This window comes from Fundulus heteroclitus, chromosome 6 (genome assembly GCF_011125445.2).
Source record: "Fundulus heteroclitus isolate FHET01 chromosome 6, MU-UCD_Fhet_4.1, whole genome shotgun sequence".
Taxonomy (NCBI): Eukaryota; Metazoa; Chordata; class Actinopteri; order Cyprinodontiformes; family Fundulidae; genus Fundulus; species Fundulus heteroclitus.
The window spans coordinates 350,476-375,509 of NC_046366.1; the positions used below are offsets into that span (position 1 = coordinate 350,476).

At 40.4% G+C, this 25,034-nt stretch overlaps 1 protein-coding gene across 6 annotated transcripts in view; it reads right to left on the minus strand.

Moving 5' to 3' along the window:
- The window catches only part of LOC118563371, a 274,277-nt gene that overhangs the window by 225,520 nt on the left and 23,723 nt on the right, over positions 1 to 25,034 (minus strand). For all 6 annotated transcript variants that reach the window (XM_036137799.1, XM_036137803.1, XM_036137800.1 and 3 more), the window contains exon 2: positions 12,836 to 13,954. In XM_036137799.1, coding sequence (XP_035993692.1) covers positions 12,836 to 13,954 — 1,119 coding nt within the window. The remainder of the gene's footprint in view (positions 1 to 12,835; positions 13,955 to 25,034) is intronic.

Consider the following 25,034-nt stretch of genomic DNA (forward strand, 5'->3'; position numbering starts at 1 on the left):
TACGTAGACGCCCCATTGTACGCTGCCGGCAGCTAGGCTGACGTGCCTACGGGGCGGCCATCTTGGGTCAGACCACAGATCAGACAGCTGCTGTCAGAATGAATAGGAGGCAGCTCAGATCTAATTTTAATCACATGTTCACAGTGATTGTGACCTTTCAGACAGATTACACATATTTATTCAGAACCAAAACTATTTAAACTGAAGTCAAACTGGATGAAAAATGTACACGCACTTACATATTTTGCAGTTGCATATTAATCTAATATACACACAAATTATACACACATCAATCTCTCTCTCTCTTACTTCCAATATATATATATATATATATATATATATATATATATATATATATATATATATATATATACAGACACCGATCTACAGACAACAGCACTTATCTACATAGTATCAAAACTATATACAGACGACAAGTAAGAGCAAAGGTGCTCATAACAACATTTAAAAATGATATAATACAAACAGCGATCTGGGAAAAAAAAAGTCAACAAAAAACCTAATAACCCATCTTAGAATCAAATACATTACAAAATCATAGCAAAACCAAAATTACTGTATAATATCTTACGCCCCCCCCATAAATCATGTCTATCCAGTAATTTAGAACCATTTTGTTAGTTTTTGATGTTTAATGTACTTTTCTCTGCTTCCATCCCTGCTACCCATTAGCACATATTGTGTTTATGCCAGAAAAACTGTAACTGTAAAGCATGAGGAATATCTATTATAAAATCTTCCTTATGGAAGGTAATTCCCCAGGATCTGGTTCCTAGTGTCCTTTTATTTGCGCACCCATAAGCGGAGTAAAAGTCGAGCTTCCTGGGACGTAGCTCTGGAAGTTTGCTTACTTTCAATACAAAATCGAAATTATTTATTAAGTTAGACAATCATTTAATTCAATCAACAGGGCCCATGTAGCCCCTAAAGGGTGACATTTTCAGTCAGTTGATTTATCTGGAAATTGGGGGAGAATTCACCGGATTCAGAGTGTCTGAAAACATAAAGTACATTTTCCGGAATTGACTTGTATTCTGTCTGACTGCAGCTTGGTCTGACCTAAGATGGCCGCTCTGTCGGCACGCCTCTCACCCGAGGACGCGGCGTCTACGTATTCATGTCTGTGTCTACGTATATGATGGCTTCTCCAGCCAGCCGCTGTTTTCTTCTTCTGGGCAATTTGATGTGGAGTTTCAAAAATCACAGCACTACTAGTGGTGCGGCATGGGGATTACACCGTTTAAGTGTAAACAGGTAAACATGTTAATGAAATTGGCTGACAAAAAGATATAGAGATAAGGATAAGCAGCTTAATTTTTTAAAACATGTCATGTATTTAATCATAAATTCTACTGTAAAGATTAATAAACATGTGCTTAAAAGAGTCTTTTTAGTTTTTTCCTTTTTGATATAACCATAATTTCATTGTGCTTGTAGACTGACATAACAGCTATAGCAAGCATGGATGATGAAACCCTGGCCAGCTACATTCCCACCTATGCTGACAGAATTGCCACCTGGAGATTTTGCTCCTACTACCAAGGAAAAGGTGAAAGAGATGTGCATCGATAGATGCTACTTGAAAAACTTTCATGCAAATCTTTTCATGGAAAAAGTACAATTTGTTATGGAAAATCTAAAATGTTTTGGGCTTCAGGCAATACCACTATAAAATATATTTCAAAAGAAAACTTACCATTTGACTCAGAAAAGTGGCCATATGTATTTAGGAATATATGGTAGTGAGCCACAATAGAATCAGTTAGCTTTTGTTTTTGCTGACAGATATAGAAAAATATACTGGGTAAAAAGATTACTCCCACAACATTGTGAAATACACAATACATAATACAAAATTATTGCTGTTGCTATAAAACTTCTTTGAGTTAAAAATTTTGAAGCATTTGTTAAACTGTACTTCTTTTCTTTCCATAGGGCATTATTTTTCTATTATATTTTAAATTTGATAAATGCATTGAGCACATTAGTGCCCAGATTTCTAACAAAGACTTTTGTCGTATGTAAAAGGATTTTCTCATGTTCAATTTTGAGATCCATGTATTCATCTTTTTAATACACATAGATCGTGTTCTAGTTAGGTCATCTTCTGGAGATAGAGAACTTCCTTTCAAAAGGGTCTTCCAGAGCACTTGTTAAAGGTACTTTAAATGTATGTTCTTCTGTGAGTTGATGTAACATTGCAATATAATGTTATGTTTCTAAGGAAGGAATGAGTTGGTTTGATCACAAACCATAACACTTTATTTTGTAATGGGTCATTAAAGGTTTTCTTATGTAGACTGAATTGTCAGGAGCACATGGATCATATGAAATTACATGAAATAAAATTAAATATTATGAAACATTAATTGATAGCTGTCTGACCCTGAATTTCCACTGGTGTGAATGTTTTACAGTATCACCCCAAAGTACGGTAATTGACATTAAAGTCCTTTGCTGTACTCCTGATCGACTTGTGACCTAGGGTCACCTGCCTGACTGCCCTCAGCATCATGTCAGGTGCTGCACAGCCATGCTCTGTTTTTCTTTTATAACTCCTGACCAACTTCTCACTTTGTCCTCTCTTTTAAATCGCTCTTTCTGTAAAGATAATGTAAAATATTTACTGATTGATTAAAATTATTTTTGAAAATGCGAAATTCTGTTCCACTGTGAAAATCTGTTTCCCCCTGTGTCGGGAGCACGCATTGCAGCCAGAGAGGCAGGTCTGACCATTTCCACACCACTTCTGATCGATTTCTCGGTAAAACAATTCATATAATCACGTCAAGGTTGTAACATTCAGTTTTATCTGCAGCTGTTTACAAAATTGTAAAATAAAACAGCGTAAGAAGACCTCGTTTATTTTAATTTTACAATTATATAAACAACAGCTGCCAATTAAACTGAATGTTACAACCTTGACATGAATATATGAGTTGTTTTACCGAGAAATCGATCAAAGCGGCATAAAAATGGTCAGACCCGCCTCTCTGGCTGCAATGTGCGCTCCCGACACAGGGGGGAAAAGATTTTCAGAGGGGAACAGAATTTCGCACAACACCGGGTTATGTTCTGTTGTTATAAGGAGAAACGTAAGAAGATAAGTCTCTCATTGTAACAAGAAACTTATGTCTTTAAAACGAGAAAGTTCTCTCATTATAACAAGTTACCTTGTCAACCGTCTGGCAGCAAAACGCTTTTCAGTAGGATACGTGAAAGTCACGTTACCTCCCGCAGCTGGAAGAGGCATCCTGTGAGCCTGCGCTCAGGGCAGCAAATCCAGATATTACACATACAAATCCTTTTTATGCATACGAATCTCACACGGCAGAAGTGTAGCAAAAATCACGTGTGTAAAGAGAGCCAACCGAGAAACCGCTTGTAACCAATTTGTCTGTATTTCTGGGTCTTGAAGCGAAAATACTTCAGACACAAGTGTCTCTCTGTGTGCTTCAGATCGATCTACACATTTTCAAATCTTAGCACAGATTTGCAAATCTTAGTACACATTTGTGGATCTGAATACAGATTTGTGGATTTTTTACACATTTGCAAATTATATTGCAACAATATTGCCCCCATATGGCGATGTTCATAGACACGTCGAGAAGCTAATATCTGATGCTGTAGCTATTAATTTCAAAAGGGACATTTGGTCCTCAAGTGTTAACCAAGTTAGCATGCTGTGCTTGACAGCGCATGGGCTAGGTCCTGGTTTTGAGCTAAATAAGACTGTGCTTTATTTCCGGGAGTGCCGTGGGTCTCATACAGCACAAGCTAATACATGCACATTTGAAAGTATGTTTAAAGCTGGAAAATGTCCAAGGAGCAGGTGCATGTTGTCGTAAGGGACAATGCACGCAACATGGCTAAAGCTACGTCGGAGTTTGTTGTGCCTAGTTTGCCCTGCATGGCACACACTTTGCAGTTAGCAGTGAATGGAGGGGCCCTGCCTCAACACAACATAGCAGACGCACTTGCGCTCAGCGCTAGAACTGGGACTCCTGGAGGCAGAGGCAGTAGGTTAGTGATCTGACGGGCGCTAGCACGTCAATGTGCAGAGAAGAAAGATCACTAACCTGGAATATTGCAGTCGGGAGCTCAGAGTGTCGGCTCCAGATGGAAGTACAGGGCCGGAGCTGACAGATCCGGGGCCGGCGGGGCTTTGGGCAATGGCTGGCAGATAAACCAAGCAGGGCTTTCCGGGTACGTGATCCAAGATACAGTCCGAGATCGAGTCCGAGAGAGCAGATGTCCACTGACAATCCAAAAGGGTAATTCAGAGCGAGGTCGGGTTTTAGTCCGGTACAGGAGACAGGCAGACAGAGTCAGAGGGGGGACAGTAGTGATGTTACGTGATGTGCCGAGGCTTCGAGGCGTGTGTCGAGTAATGGAGGGGGCGTTTCCGTAAAGCGCGTATCGAAGCTTGCTTCATTTAGGGGAGGAGCCGAAAACGATGACGTCCGAAGCCTCGCTGCCCGGCTGTACCACATGACTGCTTCGGGAAGTGGCTCAGATGACCAGATGACCAGTTCATTCAGTACCAGTCATGGCTGCACGCTGGATCATAAAACAGTTCTGCTAACCAGATGCAGTTTAAAACGCCACTTAGTCTGTTTATAAGTTTCGTTTTTATTAATTCTGCATTGTTTAACTACATGCACTGTATTTCTGTGCCTCAGCGCTTGCTCCCCCCACCCCCCTCCTTTCACTCGGGGCATTTGCTTTTATCACCGTTCACCATTCAAAATGTGAATCACTAGTTTAATGTCCTCCCATTGGTAGCAACGTGTGCCAGTTAAAGTCAATAGGAGAGTTACTAGCTGTGTTTCATGCTCTTTCGTTTTTAACAACATAGAATCAGTGGCGCTTCGGTGGGCTGCTGCCTCGCGCTTTAATTCAGGTGCGCACTTTTAAGGGTCATTTTAAAGAACTTGTAACATCAGGGCCTTCATCTCAGATCTGTCAGTGCCCCTGCTCCCTTTATAGAAGCCCTTTTCAGTATTTAGTTATGCATTTTCCCCACTGTTTATCCGTCGCACGCAGCGCACCAACGGGGGAAAATCCGCCCACTGCACCGCCGCACTGCCGAGAGCAATAGAGATTTGTCTGGCCAGCGCGGCAACTGACTGAGAAACCTGTCGCCGTGAAAGGTGATGAGAATGTTATAAACTGTAACAGTCTAGAAGTGCATTGAGCTGAAAAGAGGGAGACATCAGCAGCAGGATTGTGCGTAAAGACGCAGCGTGAACCTCTGTGTGCTTCAGTGTTGCTGCTGAGGGGAAATTGTTGACCATAATCCCCCCCCCCCCCCATAATTAGCATAATCTCACTCTTAACTTTTGATCAAAGTTGAGAGGTCTGATTATTACACACCATGCCATATCACATGACACTACTATTTTGGGAATAATTACACATAGAATACATTCAAACAATATTTTATTATACACATATGTGCAGGCATTGACTGGTAATCGGGCATACCGGGCATTTTCCCGGTGGGCCGACGTGCTGTTTGGGCCGGCAGAACCGACATGTATATTAATAATATGTATTATTATTATTATTATTATTATTATTATTATTATTTTATATATCTGCCTCGTTATATTTGCATAATGCATGAAGAAAAATAAAATCAGCAGCGCAAGAGTCTGTTCCGATCATCCGGCCATTACCACAGGCTACTGCAGCCCATTGGTTATCATCCCTGACAGTCTAAAGGGCTAGGCCAATCATAAAGTAGAAAAACACCTTCACGCTCCATGTGGAACTTTGTGCAGCGGTGTTCACAGTAGTAATGGATAAGAAACGCAAGGGAGGCGCAGAGAAACTGCACGAAAAAAATAAACGAGTTCTTCAAACGGACGCTGCGAAATGTGTCAAACTGACTGACATGTTCCCAACAGCAGGCCCTTCATCTGCTCCGGTGTCTGATGTAAAATATGGTGATGGTGGTGGTGGTGGTTGCAGTCAGTGACGTGCGGTAGGGTTCATAGCTAGTGAGGCACTGACGTCATCAGAGTCAGATTTACAAATATATACACTCTACAGAGTAGACTCGTTGCAAAGTGCTGAAGGAGACTGATTGTGCCAAATAAATTCACCAAGATACATGGAAAAATATTGATTCTTTGATGAAAAAAATTTGTCATTTGATTGGTAACAGTTTATGAGTTATGATGGATTTCTGCATTTGTAACACATTCTAAAACTATAACCCACATTACGCACATTTTATCACAAAAACAAAACATGAATAAGTATCGCTGTCTTACCTCTACTTATAATTTAAGTCCCTGCAGCGCACTTTCTGAACAAAAATATCATCATTTTCCGGTAAAAGTTCTCTTTATCTTCTTCAGTTTTAAAAGTCTCTTAGTCTCAATGGAGCTCACTGCCAGGGAGGAAAGCCTTCCCTGATCAGTCCTGTTCCAGCTGTATGTTTAGAGTCTTTTTAGTGCTTTACTTGTTTAGCAAAACTCCCTAATAAAACATCAATAACTTGTTTTGACTCTACTATTTGGGGATCACGAGCGGTGCCCCTTGAGCGCCCCCTGCCTAGCGGCCAAGGAACTGCCGGCCTCACCTACAACCGGTTCTTTGCTGTTTATGATCGGCCAGCACCACGAAAACATGTTATCTGCACACAGTTTGATGACCAAAACGCAATTCGTAATCCACATATATTAAATTGTGGAAAATCAGTTCATAACTGTTTGAACAATTGAATTTATGATCTAGAGACAGGAAGATGCATTCACAGAATGGAAGTCAGCGCAGTTAACATGGGATTGCGCAATCCCATGGGAGGCCAAGCTCGCTGCGGCCTCACCAGCTTCGCTATGAAGCGCCACCAAGGATTTACATGAAAAATAGTGAAAAGTCTGCGATTTTAAAAAAAATATCATCAAAAATTAGTAAATTAGATAAATAAAATAGTTATTACAAATGACTGAGTAAATCAAAATTTATATTATGTTATTATATATTTTCTTTCTTTCCATGATGACAAGTGAGGCCTTTCTCTGGTTCATTTTGTCATTGGCATCCCTTTTTACACAGTGAGTGCACAGTAGTCCAATGTTACCCTACAGTATCTGGAAGACTGAATAGATCTGATGAGCAACTTACAATAACTTCTTATGATGATGTAACGTGATAATATGTGTGATTGACCGTGACACCTCTCTTTCTCTCTCTCTCTCTGATCTAAGAATAGTTGCTGTGCTGTGGTGGAGTTTACATTTTACAGTGTTAATAAATTAAGATTTTGGAAGTATTTTAAGTGTCCGCTCTCATTAATTTCCATTAACTTGACCTCAAGGTATTGCACAGTTGGTATTGCACAGTTGGTATACACATTCAGTACACAAAAAAAATGTGGTGGGCCAGTCTAATCCAAAATGCCAGGGCCAATTTTTTGTCCCAGTCCACCCCTGCATATGTGTATACATAATGTATGTAGACAAATGATTTCGTCCTACACCTTTTGTAAAGTCATTCCCAAGAGTTATAATAGACAAAAAATCAATGCATCACACATGTTAAGATACAGCTGGTTGTGATTATACACCTCGCCAGTAGGTGGTTTCGTGTGCACACGAAGCTCCAAGAAATGAACCCTTTCTCGAACCAGTTGGCTCAAGTGGTTCAATGCCTCATGAGGCTTCATCTCACCATCACTAGGGGACAGGAAGGCTCGGTAATGAAGGACAGAACTGGTCTAGAAACAGGCAGGCAAATAAGGTGAACGCTGGATTCTTCTAACCGGTGGGCTTAAGACGAACTAGCACTGGAGTCTGGTCTCAGGACTAGTTATGTAGTGGGAAATGCAGGTGGAGCAAGTAAAGGTTGATTGCAGCAGGGGTGGAGCTGGGCAGGTGTGTGGAACGAGTGATCAGGTCAGACCAGCATCAGAGCACAGAACATTACATTAACTGCATATGCTACTGATTATGTGCTCCCAAAAACAATGAGGTCATCTTTGGAAAAGATGACCTCTCTACTGGAACCCTTTGAAGATCTTACCAAAATCATCAGCTTTGCAAAGGCCACTGCTGACAGATGTCATTCCTGCTGTGATGTTCCTCAAACGGCTGTTGGCCAAGGTTGATGAAACAGACAAAGGTGTCCAAACAGCCAAGTGCACTCTACTAGAAGCTGTTTGCAATCGCTTTAACGGTGTGCAAGATGAACCACTGTATATCACTGTAACAATGGTTGATACTCGATACAAAGACCGCTATTTTGATTCTTGAATAAGGGGGACACCCGGACTATGCTGCAATGTGTTGTGTATGAAATGGCTGGTGGGGGTGCTGATCAACAGGAAGAGGCTGCTGGTGCCAGTGCAGATGATCCAAGTCAGGAGAATGTGAACCCACCATCAAAGAAGGCCTGAAATGAGAGCCTGCAGGACATGTACCAAGAAATCCTCGCAGAAAATTATGTTGTACAACAAGCTGCAAAAGGTGTAACTGCTTCACAGGTGAGTTAATAATTTATAAATAAGTAAAAAGGGAAAATATTATTATTATTATTATTATTATTATTATTATTATTATTATTATTATTATCACCATCCTCAAGGCAGCATGCCCATTGATGTACTAGAATTCCAACCGAACCCGCTTTCTTGCTCTGGCCCGTGTTGCACGCAAGTACCTGCTCGAGTGTAGACACAGAGCGGCTGTTTAATGCTGTTTCTCATGTCATTGATGAGAAGAGGAATCATATACATTGCGGCAATGCTGAGATGCTCATTTTCATCCAGAAAAATCTTCCTCTCGTACATTAGTACAACGGTATAATTTAAAGGCAAAGAGCCCAAAAAAGGACTGTCTTAATCCTCATTTTTTCCGCTTCTTAGGAAAGACTGTTTACTTACGTTTTTTGGTGCCTTGTTAATATGCCTGTTCTTTTTTTCATACAAGGCAGAATGAGCCCAGTTTATACTTTACAATAGCCCAGGTAATGGGCTAAGGACTCTGACTTTGCACTTTTATGTTCCATTTACTTTTTACCTCTTTTTTTTAAAAAAAGAGGTAAAAATTATTTTGTACCTTAATGTAGAGGTTTTGATATAGTCTTGATATAGTAGTTATAGCAGTTTTGATATAGTATATCCTACACTGCACTTCATTTTTGTTTACGTTCAATTCTGTGCAATACAGCTGTACTGGAGAGGTACATTGTTTTTCTACCTGTGAAGAAAAAGGAATTATCTCTTTTTTTAATATGCATTGTGAGGGTAACCTCAAGAACATCATATTCCTGTCAGGGTTCTGTGTTTCCGTGCTCTAAGTCTGCTTCACAGCTGGTTCTAGTTGACTGGGGAGCGTGGCCCACACCTGCTGCTCGTCAGGAGCCATCACCACTGGCTTCTTAAGGAGTGTTCAGACAGACGGAAGACCCAGAGTGTTAACACAGTTGTGGTATGCCTAGGCCTCTGACCTGTCTCCTGTGCATCGTCCCTGTGAGTTCTTTGAGACTCTGTTTATGGACTAACTTTGTCTCCTGTTGTTCTCCAGTTTGTCGTGTTTGGATTTACTCACCTGTCTTGGCGTCGTGCTCATGGAACCAGCTCCTCAGAATCCCTGCCACTCAGATTTTGTTCTTGCATCTCCCCTTATACTCTCTTGGTGATACCAAGCTGGGTGTGAGACCCCCCTTCCTGGATTCTTCTGGTTCACTCACAACACTCCGGTTCGTTCATCTGTTCCTGCCGTCTACTGTGGTGCGCTCCGGATCCCTCGCCAGCATTACATCTGTCAGCCCTCCAGTCACTCAGCCACCTGTTCCCATCAGCGAGTTATGGTCACAGAGTCCCCTCGTCACTTACTCTCCCCGGATAGGTCTTCCCGACTAAATGGTAAGCGGCGCAGCCTCAGGTACTTTCCCCTGGTTCGATCCTCTGTAACATTTCATTCTTCCCCGCAGTTGATCCAGCACTGACGTTCAGACCTCACCTGTTCTACACGCTGTGTGTTTCCCTGTTATCTGAGCCTTTAATTAAACATCTTAAAATTGTTTCTCCCTCCGTCTGTATCTGCATGTGGGCCAAAAACTTAAAAATCATGACATTTCCAAAATGTGTTAAGTGTTGAAAATAAATGTAACATTTTGCATTTTCCTGAAGTTGAATTGCTGTTCTTATCCTCTACAATGGTCATTATTTGTGGAATATACAGTATCTAGTGGGGTGTCACAGTGAAGGTGGGTTATGCTTAAATTTTGTCACTGGCATGATGTGAAATTAGTTTATATCGATATTGGCTTATATTGGAATCGGAAATTCAGTGTTTAGAATATCGGCAATATTGAGCATCCCTACACCTTAGTTTCCAAAATGGCCACTGGACACACATCTGCTAATCATAAGAAGGTCATTGATTGTCTTAGGCCGTTTCTCAATATGCGTTCTTGAGCGTTCTCGTGTGCTCGTGACACGTCATCAGCCTCAGCCCGAGCACTGTTCCAATACCCGAGAACGCTAAATCGAGAACGCGCCGAATTCCCCGGATGTTGTTCTCGCCTGCCCTCTTTATCGAGCATGCACAGAGCAGACTTGTGCGTTCTTCAGACTGACCGCTTGCCCAGAATGCACCGCGGCCGCAGCTTGATTCGAGACAGCGCAAACAGAGCTCACAACGGTAAGTTAAAAATTCCCTTTTCTGCTGCTGTTGTTCTTCAAAAGTACGTTTTAAGATCGTTTGAGGCGAGAACATTATACCTTTAAGCTTCCCTATGTGGCCTGTTTACAGAGTTAGTGCGTAATTAAAAAAAGTGGTGTGCATAATACCGCTGGTTATGATTTATTTGTTTTGTGTTTATCTGACTGACGTGTGTTGCTTTATTAACTCAATACTTGCTGGAATAAATTGCAAATGTCTGCCAAGGACGACAGCAGCATATAAAATAAATAAATAAATTCTATAAATGTTTTTCCTATCTAAGTGAGTTTCTTCTGAGTCAGGACACGAAATATTGAGAGGAGAAAGAGGGAAAGAAAACAATAGTAATAATAGTAAATGAAAATAACAGACGTTTATTTTCTACAAATGTTTAATCTTTGGAAAAGAATGAAGGTGTAATATATTCAACAAATTATTAACAGTTACTAACATGGTTTAAAACAAAGAAATAACTCATTAAGATATTATACAAATAGACAACACCTATAAACTTACAATTAAAAATAGTTGGAATGTAAATTATTTAATGATTATTTAATGTTTTTTCACAGGTGGTGAAAAAAATGAAATGAAGCAGTATGTGAACATGACTAGAACTGATCTACGTTAGGTCAGGTGTAGTCATGTTCACTTAAACATGCAGACAGCTGCCTGTCTTCAGCCGCCGGATGGTCGTCCTCCTCTGGGTCAACCTCCTCCTTCACTGAAAAATGAGCTGAACTAATTGCACATAATTTATAGATTAATCAATGTAAAGGTGGACAGACATAAAAATATGTTTTTTCTTTTCTTAATCAGTAAGTAGCTTAACCCTACTGTTACTAATTTTAAAATTGGGTCTTCATTTTAATTATTTATAGAAAAATAGTCACAATTTCAACCTGATCACGTTTTAATACCATCCTCAATGTTTTTTTAAAGATAAAAGTAGGAAATAGGCTGTCAATCTTAAAATGCCTACCAGTTGGCAATAGATGGGTAAGCAAAGCCTGCCTTCTGAGCCTCCTCTGCCGCATCAATCTTCTCCTTGCTCGGATTTGTCTCCTCAACTGCATCACCTCCTCTTCAGCCTGCTGGTAAAGCTGACCAACGACCGAAGCAACAGCAATATTGCTCGTATTGCTCATTTTGCTTCTACAAAGTGCTGATTTTTTTTTTTTTTAAAGAAGATTCTATCGCCTCTACAACTACAACAATTACAACTCCCAACAAAGAAATTCCCACTATTGCTGGTTTTATATCCACAGTTCTGTAATTTTTTTAGATATTTTTTAGACTTTTTAGAAATTAATAAAAAAAGTTTTCAATAAGATATGATGGTGTAGTGTATAAATAGTTTTGAACGTTAAAGAAATGCTCAAGAGCTGCGGGTGTGATGACGTCACAAGTACCCTTTTGTTCCAATACACAATACATGCTGCGTGCTCGCGTTCTCGTCAAGTCCGATCTTCCTGTGTTCTTACCGAGAACAGACTTGACGAGAACGCAAGTACGGACTCGCGTTCTCGTGAATTGAGAAACGGCCTTAGACTGGCTGCAAGGCACAAATCTGCTCATAATGTAGGGGCCGTTTGAGTTAAAAGCCAGTATCATGCTAATCATAAAGAGGTCACTAATTGTCTCAAAATGGCCACTAGGCACACATCTACTAATGATTAAGGCAGTCATAGGTCACAGCTCATAAATCATAGGTCATATCATATGTCATAAATCACAGGTCATATGTCTCATGTCATAAATCATAGGTCGCAGGTCACGTAGTGACATCATACCAGATGTGGCAGGGGTAACAGAGGGGGAGGGACATCCATGAGGGCGGGATTGGAAGTGGGTGTCATACCTATCACTTTGGAATGAGGGTTAGGGGTTTGACAAAAGGTGCTTTAACCTTCTCTCTTCTTGATTTAAATAAAAAAAAACATCTCACTGTTTAGACAATTGGATAACAATTTTTGGCCATCTAAGTGATCTAAAACGGAAAACTCTACACAGTTTTAGTTTCAAATGATAAAAGAAATTATGAATGATTATATACAAAATATGTAATGTTTGGTTTCAACTTTAATCATTTGACTCTAAACAGGAAAAGGCAGAAACAAAGTGAAATGTACCTTTCTATCAGGATCAGCTGAGCTGGCTGTGGAGTTCACTGAAGGAGAGAACAAGAAAAGATCTCTTCTCGACTTAATCTGTACTTCACCTTCCTCCATGACTCTACTGTTCTTCTCCTTTTGCTCATTCATCTCCCCCTCTTCCAACGTCAGCACTTCAGTATTTTGTTCTTCCACCCCATCCTCATTCCTGCTCTCTTTAGTGCATGTGTCATCAGCACTGGCTCTGTTTTTTGTTAAATGGTTAGTCTCATCACATGATGCTAAGGCTACCCATTGGTCGTGCCTGGCATCACTGTCTGAGTGCACAACAGCCAGCTCTGCCTGGAAGCTGTCACTGAGGTGGCTATAACTGAGATCATCTCTGTTGTTTAAGTCACGGTTCCAGGTCTCCAGCAGTATGGATTTTGGTGGATCTGAAGTGATGACTGGGGGCTCAGACATTAAACTTTGTGGATTTTCATTGAAGAAAGGCTGATCTGATGAAAAAGCTTCCCTCATTTCTCCCAAGATTCCTGTTATCCATTGATTTACTTCATTCAAGCCTTCTCTACCTTCATCCTCTCCTTCGATTTTTCTCTTCCACAGATCATCAGTTTCTAATTCATTTTTTTCCTTATCTTCTCCATCTACTTTTCCTCTTTGTTCTATTTCAATTTCTTGTTCTCTTCCTTGCTGGGTATCTTCTTCTAGTTCTCCTCTTTCATTTCCCCCTTCTTCCACTTCCCCTCTTCTTTGATCTTCTCCCTCAATTTCTCCCCTCCCACCAATTTCTTCCTCTTCTTTGTCACTGGCATCCTCTGCCTCTTTTCCCTTCTCTACATTAGTTTCAGAAACAAGGTAGTCATATTCATCTCTTTTCTCATTTTTCTCCTCTGCAGCTTCTTCCACTCCTGGAACCTCTGGGTCTGGGACTTCATCTGACTCCTGGCTTTCAAAGTTAAATAAGTTCTTTTTCGCCAGGTCTGTTATTGTCTGTGAGGGACTGATCTCCATGGCCACTGGATTCTGTGGGTGTGCAAGAGTAACAGAATCACTGTTGAAATTGCAGGGGGATTGGTTGTCGTGGTTTCCGTCTCCAAGTTCAGGTAATGTCCTCCTAAATCCAACTGTAGCTCTCTGTGGAACAAAGGTTGACAACTTTAGTGGCCTGAAAAATTGTAAGCTTTTGTTGCTATATCTTATATCTCAAAAGATTATTAATGTCTAAAGTGCACTTTCTCCGCTTTGAACAATGTCTATTCGGAAAAGATTTAAAGATCACACGCCTCTTCTCAACTGGCATGCCAGTGTAGGGGTGATGGTTGGGGCTTGTTTTGACCTGCAACTTGAAGTTACTGCATCAGTCAAGAAATTATCTGTACAGAAAGCATTTTAGAGTCCAATGCAAGGTAATCTGTCGGCCAGCTTATAAACTAAACTGGATCATCAGCATGACAATGATCCCAGATCCAGCAGTAAATCTACAATAGACTGGCTGAAAACAGAAGAATCAATGTGATGCAAGGGTTCTAGTAATTTAGAGTGTTGTGCGAAACGGCACACAAGCAAACCTCAACATGCTGAAATAAAGAAAGAGTTGGCCCAAATAAGTTTACAAATGAAGGCAGCTGTTTTTGCTAATTGTAAAAACTGCCAAATTATGGAGTGGACATTTTAAAGTCCACTTTTCTTTAGTTGTTAAAAAACAAATTATATGATTTGTGTTTCTATTTTTTCAAGACTGCAAGTCTACAAATGAAATATGGTGACCAAAAAGAGTTCTTTAAATAACATTATAAAAAATACAAAAGTAAATGTAAGCAAAGATAATTTTTTTTAAACAAATCTTTCTGGTTACTCTCAGTACTTTATTAATCATGATGTAATACATCAGCAAAAGCTGGCAGCTTGTGACAGTGACTCCATATTTTATCACATTTTAAAATATTTTTTTAATCTCTTTTTTTTCTTCTTCTAATAGTGTGTGTAAATCCCTGTCTCTTCAACGTTCCAACTCCCAACATGGAACTAGCCATTTTGTGGTCAATTATGCTGCTCATTTTATTTTACATGGATTTTGATTTCGGAGACAAAGGAGGGCAACATATAGGCATTGTATAAACAAAGGATCAGCTACTAATCCTGGCTAAGAGCCCAGCCATAACGGCAGCGACTCACCCAGGTGGTAAGGAGAAAGAGCCGAAGGAGATGGGCAGGGAGAAGAAGATATAGACCTGCGTTTCCATCCATCATCATAGGAAAGGTTAGTGCTATCACAAAGTAGAGGAGTTAGCTGTGTTAATTCAATTTAATTAAATTAAATACTGATAAGGTTATTATAGTGGGTGATTTTAACATCCATGTTGACACTGAATGTGATAACCTTAGTGTAGCCTTTAAAACTATCCTAGATTCAATTGGTTTTGCTCAAAATGTGCATGAACTGACGCACTCTCGGCTCCATACTTTAGACCTTGTGCTGACATATGGCATTGATTGTGAAGAATTAACAGTATTTCCTCACAACCCTGTCCTGTCTGATCATTTTTTAATAACATTTGAGTTTAATCTAACTGAATTCTCCACCCCCAAAAGAGGGTTCCATTATAGTAGATTTTTATCGGATAATGCTGTATCAAAACTTAAAGAGTCTGTCCCCTTCTTAATATCCTCAGTATTGCAGAAATGCCCTGTAGATGGCAGCATTGCTGTTTCTTCCCATTCACAAATCGATACCTTTGCTAACAATGTGACTTCCTCATTGCGTTCTGCATTAGACAATGTAGCTCCCTTGAAAAAGAAGGTGATTATTCACAGGAAGCTGGCTCCTTGGTTTAATTCAGAGCTGCGTTCCTTGAAGCACAATGTTAGGAAATTGGAGAGAAAATGGCGCTCTACACACCAAGAGGAATCCTACTTAATCTGGAGGGACAGACTATTGTTGTATAACAAGACCCTCCGCAGAGTTAGAGCAGCATATTTTTCATCATTAATTGAAGAGAATAAAAATAATCCTAGATTTCTCTTTAGTACAGTTGCCAAACTTACCCAGAGCCACAGCTCTGTTGATCCATCCATTCCCTTAGCTCTCAGTAGTAATGATTTTATGGGATTCTTCATAAATAAAATTGATGCCATTAAAAATAAAATAATTGGCATCCTCCCAAACATGATTACCTCGTCCTCAGTAAGTGAGGCAGCATTGGAGGAATCTTTAGAATCTGCGCAGTGTTTGAACTGTTTAGAAGCAGTAGAGCTTTCTGAGCTATCTAACCTTCTACCTGTATGTTAGACCCAATCCCAACCAAGTTGTTTAAGGACATATTCCCTTTGATCAGTGGCACTATTTTAGACATGATTAATCTATCCTTAGTAAATGGATATGTACCACAGGTTTTGAAAGTAGCTGTTATTAAACCTTTACTTAAGAAACCTTCTCTTGATCAAGATGAGCTAGTAAACTACAGACCTATATCTAATCTTCTTTTCTTATCTAAAATTCTTGAGAAAGTAGTTGCTAATCAACTTTGTGAACATTTACAAAGTAATGACCTACTTGAGGAGTTTCAGTCAGGCTTCAGAGCTCATCATAGCACTGAAACAGCTCTGGTGAAGGTCACTAATGATATTCTCATGGCCTCAGATAATGGACTTGTGTCTATACTTGTCCTGTTAGATCTCAGTGCTGCGTTTGATACAGTTGATCACAATATTCTCCTACAAAGACTTGAACATACTGTAGGGATTAAGGGGAAAGCATTAGGCTGGTTTAAATCTTATCTGTCAGACAGATTCCAATTTGTTCATGTTAATAATAAATCTTCCTCAAACTCTAGGGTCACCTGTGGAGTACCACAGGGTTCAGTCCTTGGACCAATTCTCTTTACTATATATATGCTTCCGATTGGCAAAATTATCAGACAGCATGGGATTAATTTCCACTGTTATGCTGATGATACTCAGCTATATTTATCCATAAATCCTGATGAATCCAATCAATTACTTCGACTGCAGTCATGTCTTGATGACATCAAAAGCTGGATGACTTTAAATTTCCTGCATCTAAATTCTGACAAGACCGAAGTTTTAATCTTTGGGCCAGAGTCCTCAAAAAATAAACTTCTTAACCAATCACTTAATCTGGGTGGCATTAAACTGGCCTCTGGTAATAAAGTAAAAAATCTTGGTGTTATTTTTGACCAAGACATGTCATTTAAATCCCATATTAAACAGGTTTCCAGAGTTTCCTTTTTTCACCTCCGGAATATCGCCAAAATTAGAAACATTCTGTCCAGGGGTGATACTGAAAAACTGGTCCATGCATTTGTTACTTCAAGGCTGGACTATTGTAATTCTTTACTATCAGGAATTCCACAAAATGCAGTTCAAAGCCTTCAGCTGATCCAAAATGCTGCAGCAAGAGTTCTGATGAAAATCAACAAGAGGGATCATATTTCTCCAATTTTAGCTTCCCTTCATTGGCTTCCTGTTAAATCAAGAATAGAATTTAAAATTCTTCTTCTAACGTATAAAGCCCTTCATAATCAAGCTCCATCATATATCAGAGCTCTGATTACCCCGTATGTTCCTAACAGAGCACTTCGCTCTCAGACTGCAGGTCTGCTGGTGGTTCCTAGAGTCTCTAAAAGTAGAATGGGAGGCAGATCCTTTAGCTATCAGGCTCCTCTCCTGTGGAACCAACTCCCAGTTTTGGTCCGTGAGGCAGACACCCTGTCTACTTTTAAGACTAGGCTTAAAACTTTTCTTTTTGACAAAAATTATAACTAGTGACTCATGTTACTCTCAGCTACCTTTATAGTTTTACTGCTATAGGCTTAGGTTACTGGAGTATATCAGGATCTAATTTTCTCACTATATTGAGTTCTACTGTTCTTCAATTATGCATTATGTGTTGTCATTTCTGCTTTAACTTTCTGTTCTCTCTCTTTTCTCTTCATAGTAGGTACACCTGGTCTGGCGTTCTGTTAACTGTGACATCATCCAGAGAAGACGGCTCACCCGCTACTACCATCTAATGTAGAACAGATTACTAGATCAATGTGTGCTTCTGTGCTTTTTGTTTCTCTTGTTGTGTCTCTGTTCTGTCTTCTGTAACCCCAGTCGGTCGAGGCAGATGACCGTTCATACTGAGCCCGGTTCTGCCGGAGGTTTTTTTTCCCGTTAATGGGTGGTTTTTCTTCCCACTGTCGCTTCATGCTTGCTCAGTATGAGGGATTGCAGCAAAGCCATGTACAATGCAGATGACTCTTCCTGTGGCTCTACGGTTCCCCAGGAGTGAAAGCTGCTTGTCGGGACTTTGATGCAATCAACTGGTTTTCTTGTATAGGACATTTTTGACCAATCTGTATAATCTGACCCAATCTGTATAATATGATTGAACTTGACTTTGTAAAGTGCCTTGAGATGACATGTTTCATGATTTGGCGCTATATAAATAAAATTGAATTGAATTGAATTGAAATTCAAAGATACTTTATTAATCTCAAAGGGAAATCAGATGCTAGTGTAACTCGTAGGGGTTTCTGGTAATGGTAATGGCTGGAGGCAGAAAGGATCCCTTGTAGCGGTCTGTCTTACATCAGTTCTGAAGAGGCCTCTGACTGAAGACACTGTTGTTGTACATCAATGTACCAATGAAAAGAATGCTAAGGGTTGTCCATAATTTTCTTAATTTAATGAAGAATACTTCTCTGCAAAGTCATCGCCTAAGGTTCTAGAAGGGTCTGCAGAACAGAACCAGCCTTCTTTATAAGCTTGTTGAGCTTCTTTAAGTCATGTGTTCTGATGCTGCTACCCCAACAAATGATGGAAGAGGAGATCCTGCTCTCCACAACAGACTTATAGAAGATCTGTAGCATTTGCTTCAAACCCAGAAAGACGTAAGCTTTTTCATGGAGTACAGTCTGCTCTGTCCCTTCTTGTTGCCTCTCCAGTCCAGTTTGTTGTCTAGGTGAACACCGAGGTATTTATACTCCTCCACCACCTCCACTTCTTCTCACTGTATGGTAATAGTGTTGGTACTGAAATCTACAATCATCATCTTTGTTTTATGCACATTCAGATTGAGATGATTGTTTCCATACCATGTCACAAAGCAGTCCTCCATCTCCCTGAACTCAGCTTCCTGTCCATCTCTTATGAATCCACTGACAGCATTCATTTAAGTATTTCTGCAGATAACAGGAGTCTGTCTTGTATTCACAGTCTGAGGTGTAAAGCGTGAAAAGGAATGGTGAGAGTACAGTCCCCTGTGACGCTCCTGTGCAGCTGACTACCTGGTTAGACACACAACCCTTCAATCTCACAAACTATGGTCTGTTTGTCAGGTAGTCTGTGATCCAGGTGATTGTTAGGGCATCTACCTGAATGTTCTGGAGTTTCTGACAAAGCTGAGAAATGTAAAAATAAGGATTTTCTCTAATCAAAAAAAGAAAAGACAATACTTGGACAGTTACCTTGAAATTGGATTTATCGAAGTACAGGACACGTCACACCACAAGTGTGTAATTTGTGGTGAGAAGCTTGCAAATGACAGCATCAAGCCGAATAAACTTAAGCCAGGCATAGACTGTACGAGTTTTTGCCCTTTTCGGGCCAAGTCTTTAGTCGTGCGAGAATTATTTGGATCGGGCTGAGTTTCAGTGGCATCGTGCGTCCTGCGTTGTGTAGTATACAAGGGGTAACGAGGGACGATTAGCCTCTCATGACCACCTCCCGATCAGGAATCAGACAGTCCGTTTGAAATTCAGTCAGCCCTCGTGAGTGATCCGGAGCGCGTCATGCTGTTGAAGCAGAGCTATATGCGTCTACGAGCCGATTTCCCCAACCTCGCGCACAGCGCATGTGCAAACAAGGGAATTCTTCCTTTTCTTCTCAGATGAAAACATAAGAGTGGAGAGAAGCATGGCGGCAGTAGGTTTGACATGGAGTCAAACTAGGGAGGTGCAACACGTACATTTGCCAAGGCAACACGTTTCGTTCTTGTGAGCCTTATATTTAACAGATAGCATTGGCACTTCCGTCTTTTTCTTCTTCTACTGTTACATTGAGCTTCCAGATAGACAAGTCTAAGTAGCGCCATCTCCCTGCGGGGCTGAGTCCAACGTGTGGTTTTTAGATGTACAGTGTGAGCACCAAGATCGCATCAGAGCGTCGGGCCATACAGTGTAAGAACACATATCGTGAGCAGTTTAAACCCTGCTGTTTCATACTACAGTTTGAGCTGTATATGAGTACAATGACTGAAAATATCGTACAATGTATGCCCGGCTTTAAACGACACCAAGAGACCAAACATGTGTCTCTTGGTGTCCCAAGCTATGGGTAAAGCTTGGGAATACTTTGAGAAGAAAAAGCAGTTGGCACTGCCGAAAAGATCCATTGACATCAGAAAAGCATTTGAAAAAGCAGGTAGCGATTTACACAGAGCTACAGAAGCATCTTTTGAGTGTTTACTTTTAATTGTCAGGGCTAAAAGTCACACAGTATTGGAGAACATCTTGTCAAACAGGCCTGCCTGAAAATTGTGGAACTGATGTGTGGTGTGCAAGCGGCAGATAAAGTGAAAACTGTCCCACTCTCCAACAATACCGTCAAGGACAGAATAGATAAAATTGCTGAAAACTGTCAAGACTAGTTGCATAAAAAGTTTGGGAATTCTCCTTTTGCCATTCAGTTGGATGAAACAACAACGGTGTCAGATGAGTCCATGTGCAATACATTGATAACGATGGCTTGAAACAAGAGATTCTTATGTCCACAAATTTAAACAATGTCAGCAGGTCATGATATATTTATAGCTATTAACTGTAATTTTATATCCAATAACTTGACTTATGAAAACCAGGTTCATTGTTGTATGGATGGAGCAGCAGCAATGATGGGGAAAAACAGGTTTTAACAGTTACTTAAATGGTAAATGGACTGAACTTATATAGCACTTTTCCAGTCATGCTGACCACCCAAAGCGCTGTACACTATAGCCACATTCACCCAGTCGCTCTCACGCACACATTTATACACCAAGACGCAGCTCGGTAGGCAACTTGGGGTTAAGTGCCTTGCCCAAGGGGGCATCGACATGTGGCAAGGGGAAGCTGGAATCGAACCCTCAACCTTCTGGTTGCCAGACAACTACTCAAGCCACAGTCGCCCTTCTACTGGAAAGAAAAAGCCCTAGGATGTATAATCCTTCACTGCATGCTCCATCATCAAGTTTTGGCAGGAAGAAAACTTTCAGAAGACCTCAGTAACATCCTCTCAAATGTTATCGTTGTAAATTTTATCAAAGTTCATCCTTTGAACAAAAGAATCTTTGCCCAGCTGCGTGATGATGAAGCATATCAGACACTGCTGTTGCACACAGAGGTGCAGTGGCTGTCACGGGGACAAGTGCTTGCGCGTTTTCTGGGACTGAAATAAAAGAATAAGAGTTCCTGCAAGAGCAGAGTGGATCACTGTACGAAAAGCTGAATGAGTTTTGGATCACAGCAGTATATGTCCCCGACATTTTCATGTTTTACACTATTTGTGCGTGTTTATGCAGGTCCTGGAGTTTATCCAGGACCTGAACCTGCTCTGTGCGGAGATGAAAAGCCGTTTCGCTGACATTTATCAAGAGAAAGATGGGTGATGAACCCCTACTTTTCCACTATCAAAGACATGGAACACATTTGCTGTGAAGATGAGCTTTGTGACATCTAAGCTGATTTTGTATAAAAAAAATATTTCCAAAAAGATGCATACAAAAGTTTTGGAAAGTAGAAGGACACATTCTTGCACCCAGACTGGCCGAACACACACTGATGCGGGTCATTCTACCATTCAGCACCACCTACCTGTCTGAGAATGCCTTCAGTGCTCTTTTGTAAATAAGAACAAAGCTCACAACAGACTTGATGTCTATCAAGACTTTCGGATGGCTGTAACAACTCCTAAGCTGACCATAGCCAGATGGATTTCGCTCCACCTAGCTCCGCCTAGCTTCACTCACATCCATATGGGACATCTTCCATAGAGAGTAATTTCTTCAACCCATTTTATTGTCCAGCCAATCAGGACACAGGGCTGGAGTTTCATAGATGTGACGTAGTGGAGAAGCGACCGTGAGACTGTTTTCATTCAGACAACAATGGCGGCTCGCATCGAGGAAGCAAGCGTTAACATTGATGCTGCTATTTCTTCCGTGTTGTCCAATCTACCTAATATTGTTTCATTAAAAGGACATCAGAGAATGGCTCTGAAGGCTTTTGTTGGTGGAAACGATGGTTTCGCCTAACCTGACAAAAGCCAGCTGTATGTTGCTCCGCCTAGCTCCACTCACATACATCTGGGACATCGCCATAGGAATTGCCTTTACTGAAGGCTGGGCCTTATCAAAAATTCTTGCATATGATTGGATAAGCCACTTGTCTGTCATCTTTATTGATGTGCTATTTCAACCACTCACACCGAAGCTAACCCGTGACGCTGATGATAGCGACGCAGGAAAAAAAAATAAAAAAATAATAATGTGTTTGCGGCTCTAGTGGCACGCGTTTTATTGACAGTGAGCTGACAGGAAGAGGGGGGAAGACAGGCAGCAAAGCGCCGCGGGTCGGAGTCGATTCCGGGCCGACCGCGTTGAGGACTAAAGGCCTCCTAACATAGTTAGCGCTAACCGCTAACCGCTCCGGGGGGGGGGTCCGCATCTGCGCGTTGGAAAACAAAACTTGCCAAATCCGGTCGGGAGAAGGGCGAAAAAATTGTTTCCACCGACAAAAGCCTTCAGAGGCGTTCTCTGATGTTCTTTTAATGAAACAATATTAGGTAGATTGGACAACACGGAAGAAATAGCAGCATCAATGTTAACGCTTGCTTCCTCAACGAGCCGCCATTGCTATCAAAACAGTCTCACGTCATGGTCGCGTCTCCACTACGTCACATCTATGAAATGCCAGCCCTGCGTCCTGATTGGCCAGACCATAAAATTGGTTGGAGAAATCACTTTCTACCGGCGGTGTCCCAGATGTATGTGAGTGGAGCTAGGCGGTGCAACATACAGCTGGCTTTTGTCAGGTTAGGTTTCGCCCTTCTCCCGACTGAATTTGGCAAGTTTTGTTTTCTGGGGCGCGCCCGTGGCGGAGCAGTTAGCACAAACCATGTTAGGAGGCCTTTAGTCCTCGACGCGGTCGACCCGGGATCGACTCCGACCCGTGGCGCTTTGCCGGCTGTCTTCCCCCCTCTTCCTGTCAGCTCACTGTCAATAAAACGCGTGCCACTAGAGCCGCAAACACATTTAAAAAAAAAAGTTTTGGTTTTTCCTGCGTCGCTCTCATCAGCGTCACGGGTTGACTTCGGTGTGAGTGGTTGAAATAGCTCGTCGATAAAGATGACAGACAAGTGGCTTATCCAATCATATGCAAGGATTTTTGATAAGGCCCAGCCTTCTGAAATGCCATTCCTATGGATCTGTCCCAGATGGATGAGTGGAGCTAGGCGGAGCGAAATCTATCTGGCTAGGGTCAGGTTAACAAACTCCAGAGCCCTGGCCAGAAACATGCAAGCCCAAGATGCCAAAAGGTGGCTATTTTGAAGAACCTAGAATATAAGACATATTTTGAGCTGTTTCACACTTTTTTGTTAAGTTATAAATTCCACATCATTCATTCATTCAAATAAAGAAAACTCTTTGAATGAGAAGGTGTGTCCAAACCTTTGGTCTGTACTATATATATATATATATATATATATATATATATATATATTAGTACAGACCAATGGTACTCCACAGGGAAGTATAAGTCCTTTATTAGTTTCAATAATGATAGATGATGTGTTTCAAAATATAGATAATGGAATGGGTTTTTCTCTTTTTGATGATGATAGAGCTATGTGGAAGAGAGGAAGGAATTTGGAATTTATTACTAAAAAGATGCAAGAAGCTATTTTTAAAGTTGAAGAATGGTCATTAAAATGGGGATTTAAATTCCCAGTGGATAAGACTAAAACAATGTTCTTTTCAAGGAAAAAAATTAATGATGTTATATTAAAATTATATAATCAAGAAATAGAAAGAGTGAAACAATTTATATTTTTAGGGGTTTGGTGTGACGAAAGAATAACATGGAATATATACATTCAAAGAGTCTTAGACAAATGCAAGAAAGTAATAAATATTATGACATGTTTAATTGGTAGGGAGTGGGGAGCAGATAGAATAGCACTAAAGAAATATATATATACAGGATTAATTAGATCAGTGATCGTGAAGGTATTTTTTATAATTCAGCAGCAGAGACAAATCTAAAATTAGATCAGATTCAGTATCAAGCATTGAGATTATGTAAAGGAGCAATTAAAACTACTCCAACAGCAGCATTATTAGTAGAAATGGGAGAAATGCCATTTAGAAGAAAGCAATTAACATTAAATTATTGGGCTAACTTAAAAGGTCATAGAAAGGATCATCCAACTCTGCAGGTAATAAAACCCTGTTAGGAAAAAGAAGTAAAAGATATTCGAAGTTTTAATTGGACTGTGCAGGAAAAAAATAACAGAATTCTAAATAGATCAGATTAGTATAAGTCAAACAGTTCCATTATCAGTTATACAACCATGGATAATTCCAGATGCTAGGGTAGGTTTTACTTTGTTGAAAAGTATATAAAACAGGAATATATTAATAAATACTATACTTATGTAAAAACGTATACAGATGCCTCTTAAAATATAACAAATTAAATAGGAGTAGCCTTTATCGTACCAGAATTTAATGTTAAAATTAGGAAAAGAATAAGTGATGGACTTTCAGTTTATACAGGAGAAATGATTGCAATATTATTAGCTGTTCAATGGGTTACAGAAGTTAAGCCACTAAGATCAGTCATATGTTCAGATTGTAGTTCGTCCTTAGTTAGTTTGCAGTATAATCACTCAGAAAGCAGGCCAGAAATTTTTTATAGAAATTCAACAGACACTATGTAGAATAAATATGATGGGTTTAATTATAAATTTTGTATGGATACCGGCACATTATGGAATTAAAGGAAATGAACAAGTAGATAAGGCAGCAAAAGAAGAGTCATCTCTAACCAGGCCCACCACCGTTGTGTCGTCTGCAAACTTCACGATGGGATTGGTGGTGAACCTGGGGACACAGTCGTGTGTCATCAGGGTGAACAGCAGGGGGCTCAGGACACAGCCTTGAGGAAAGCCC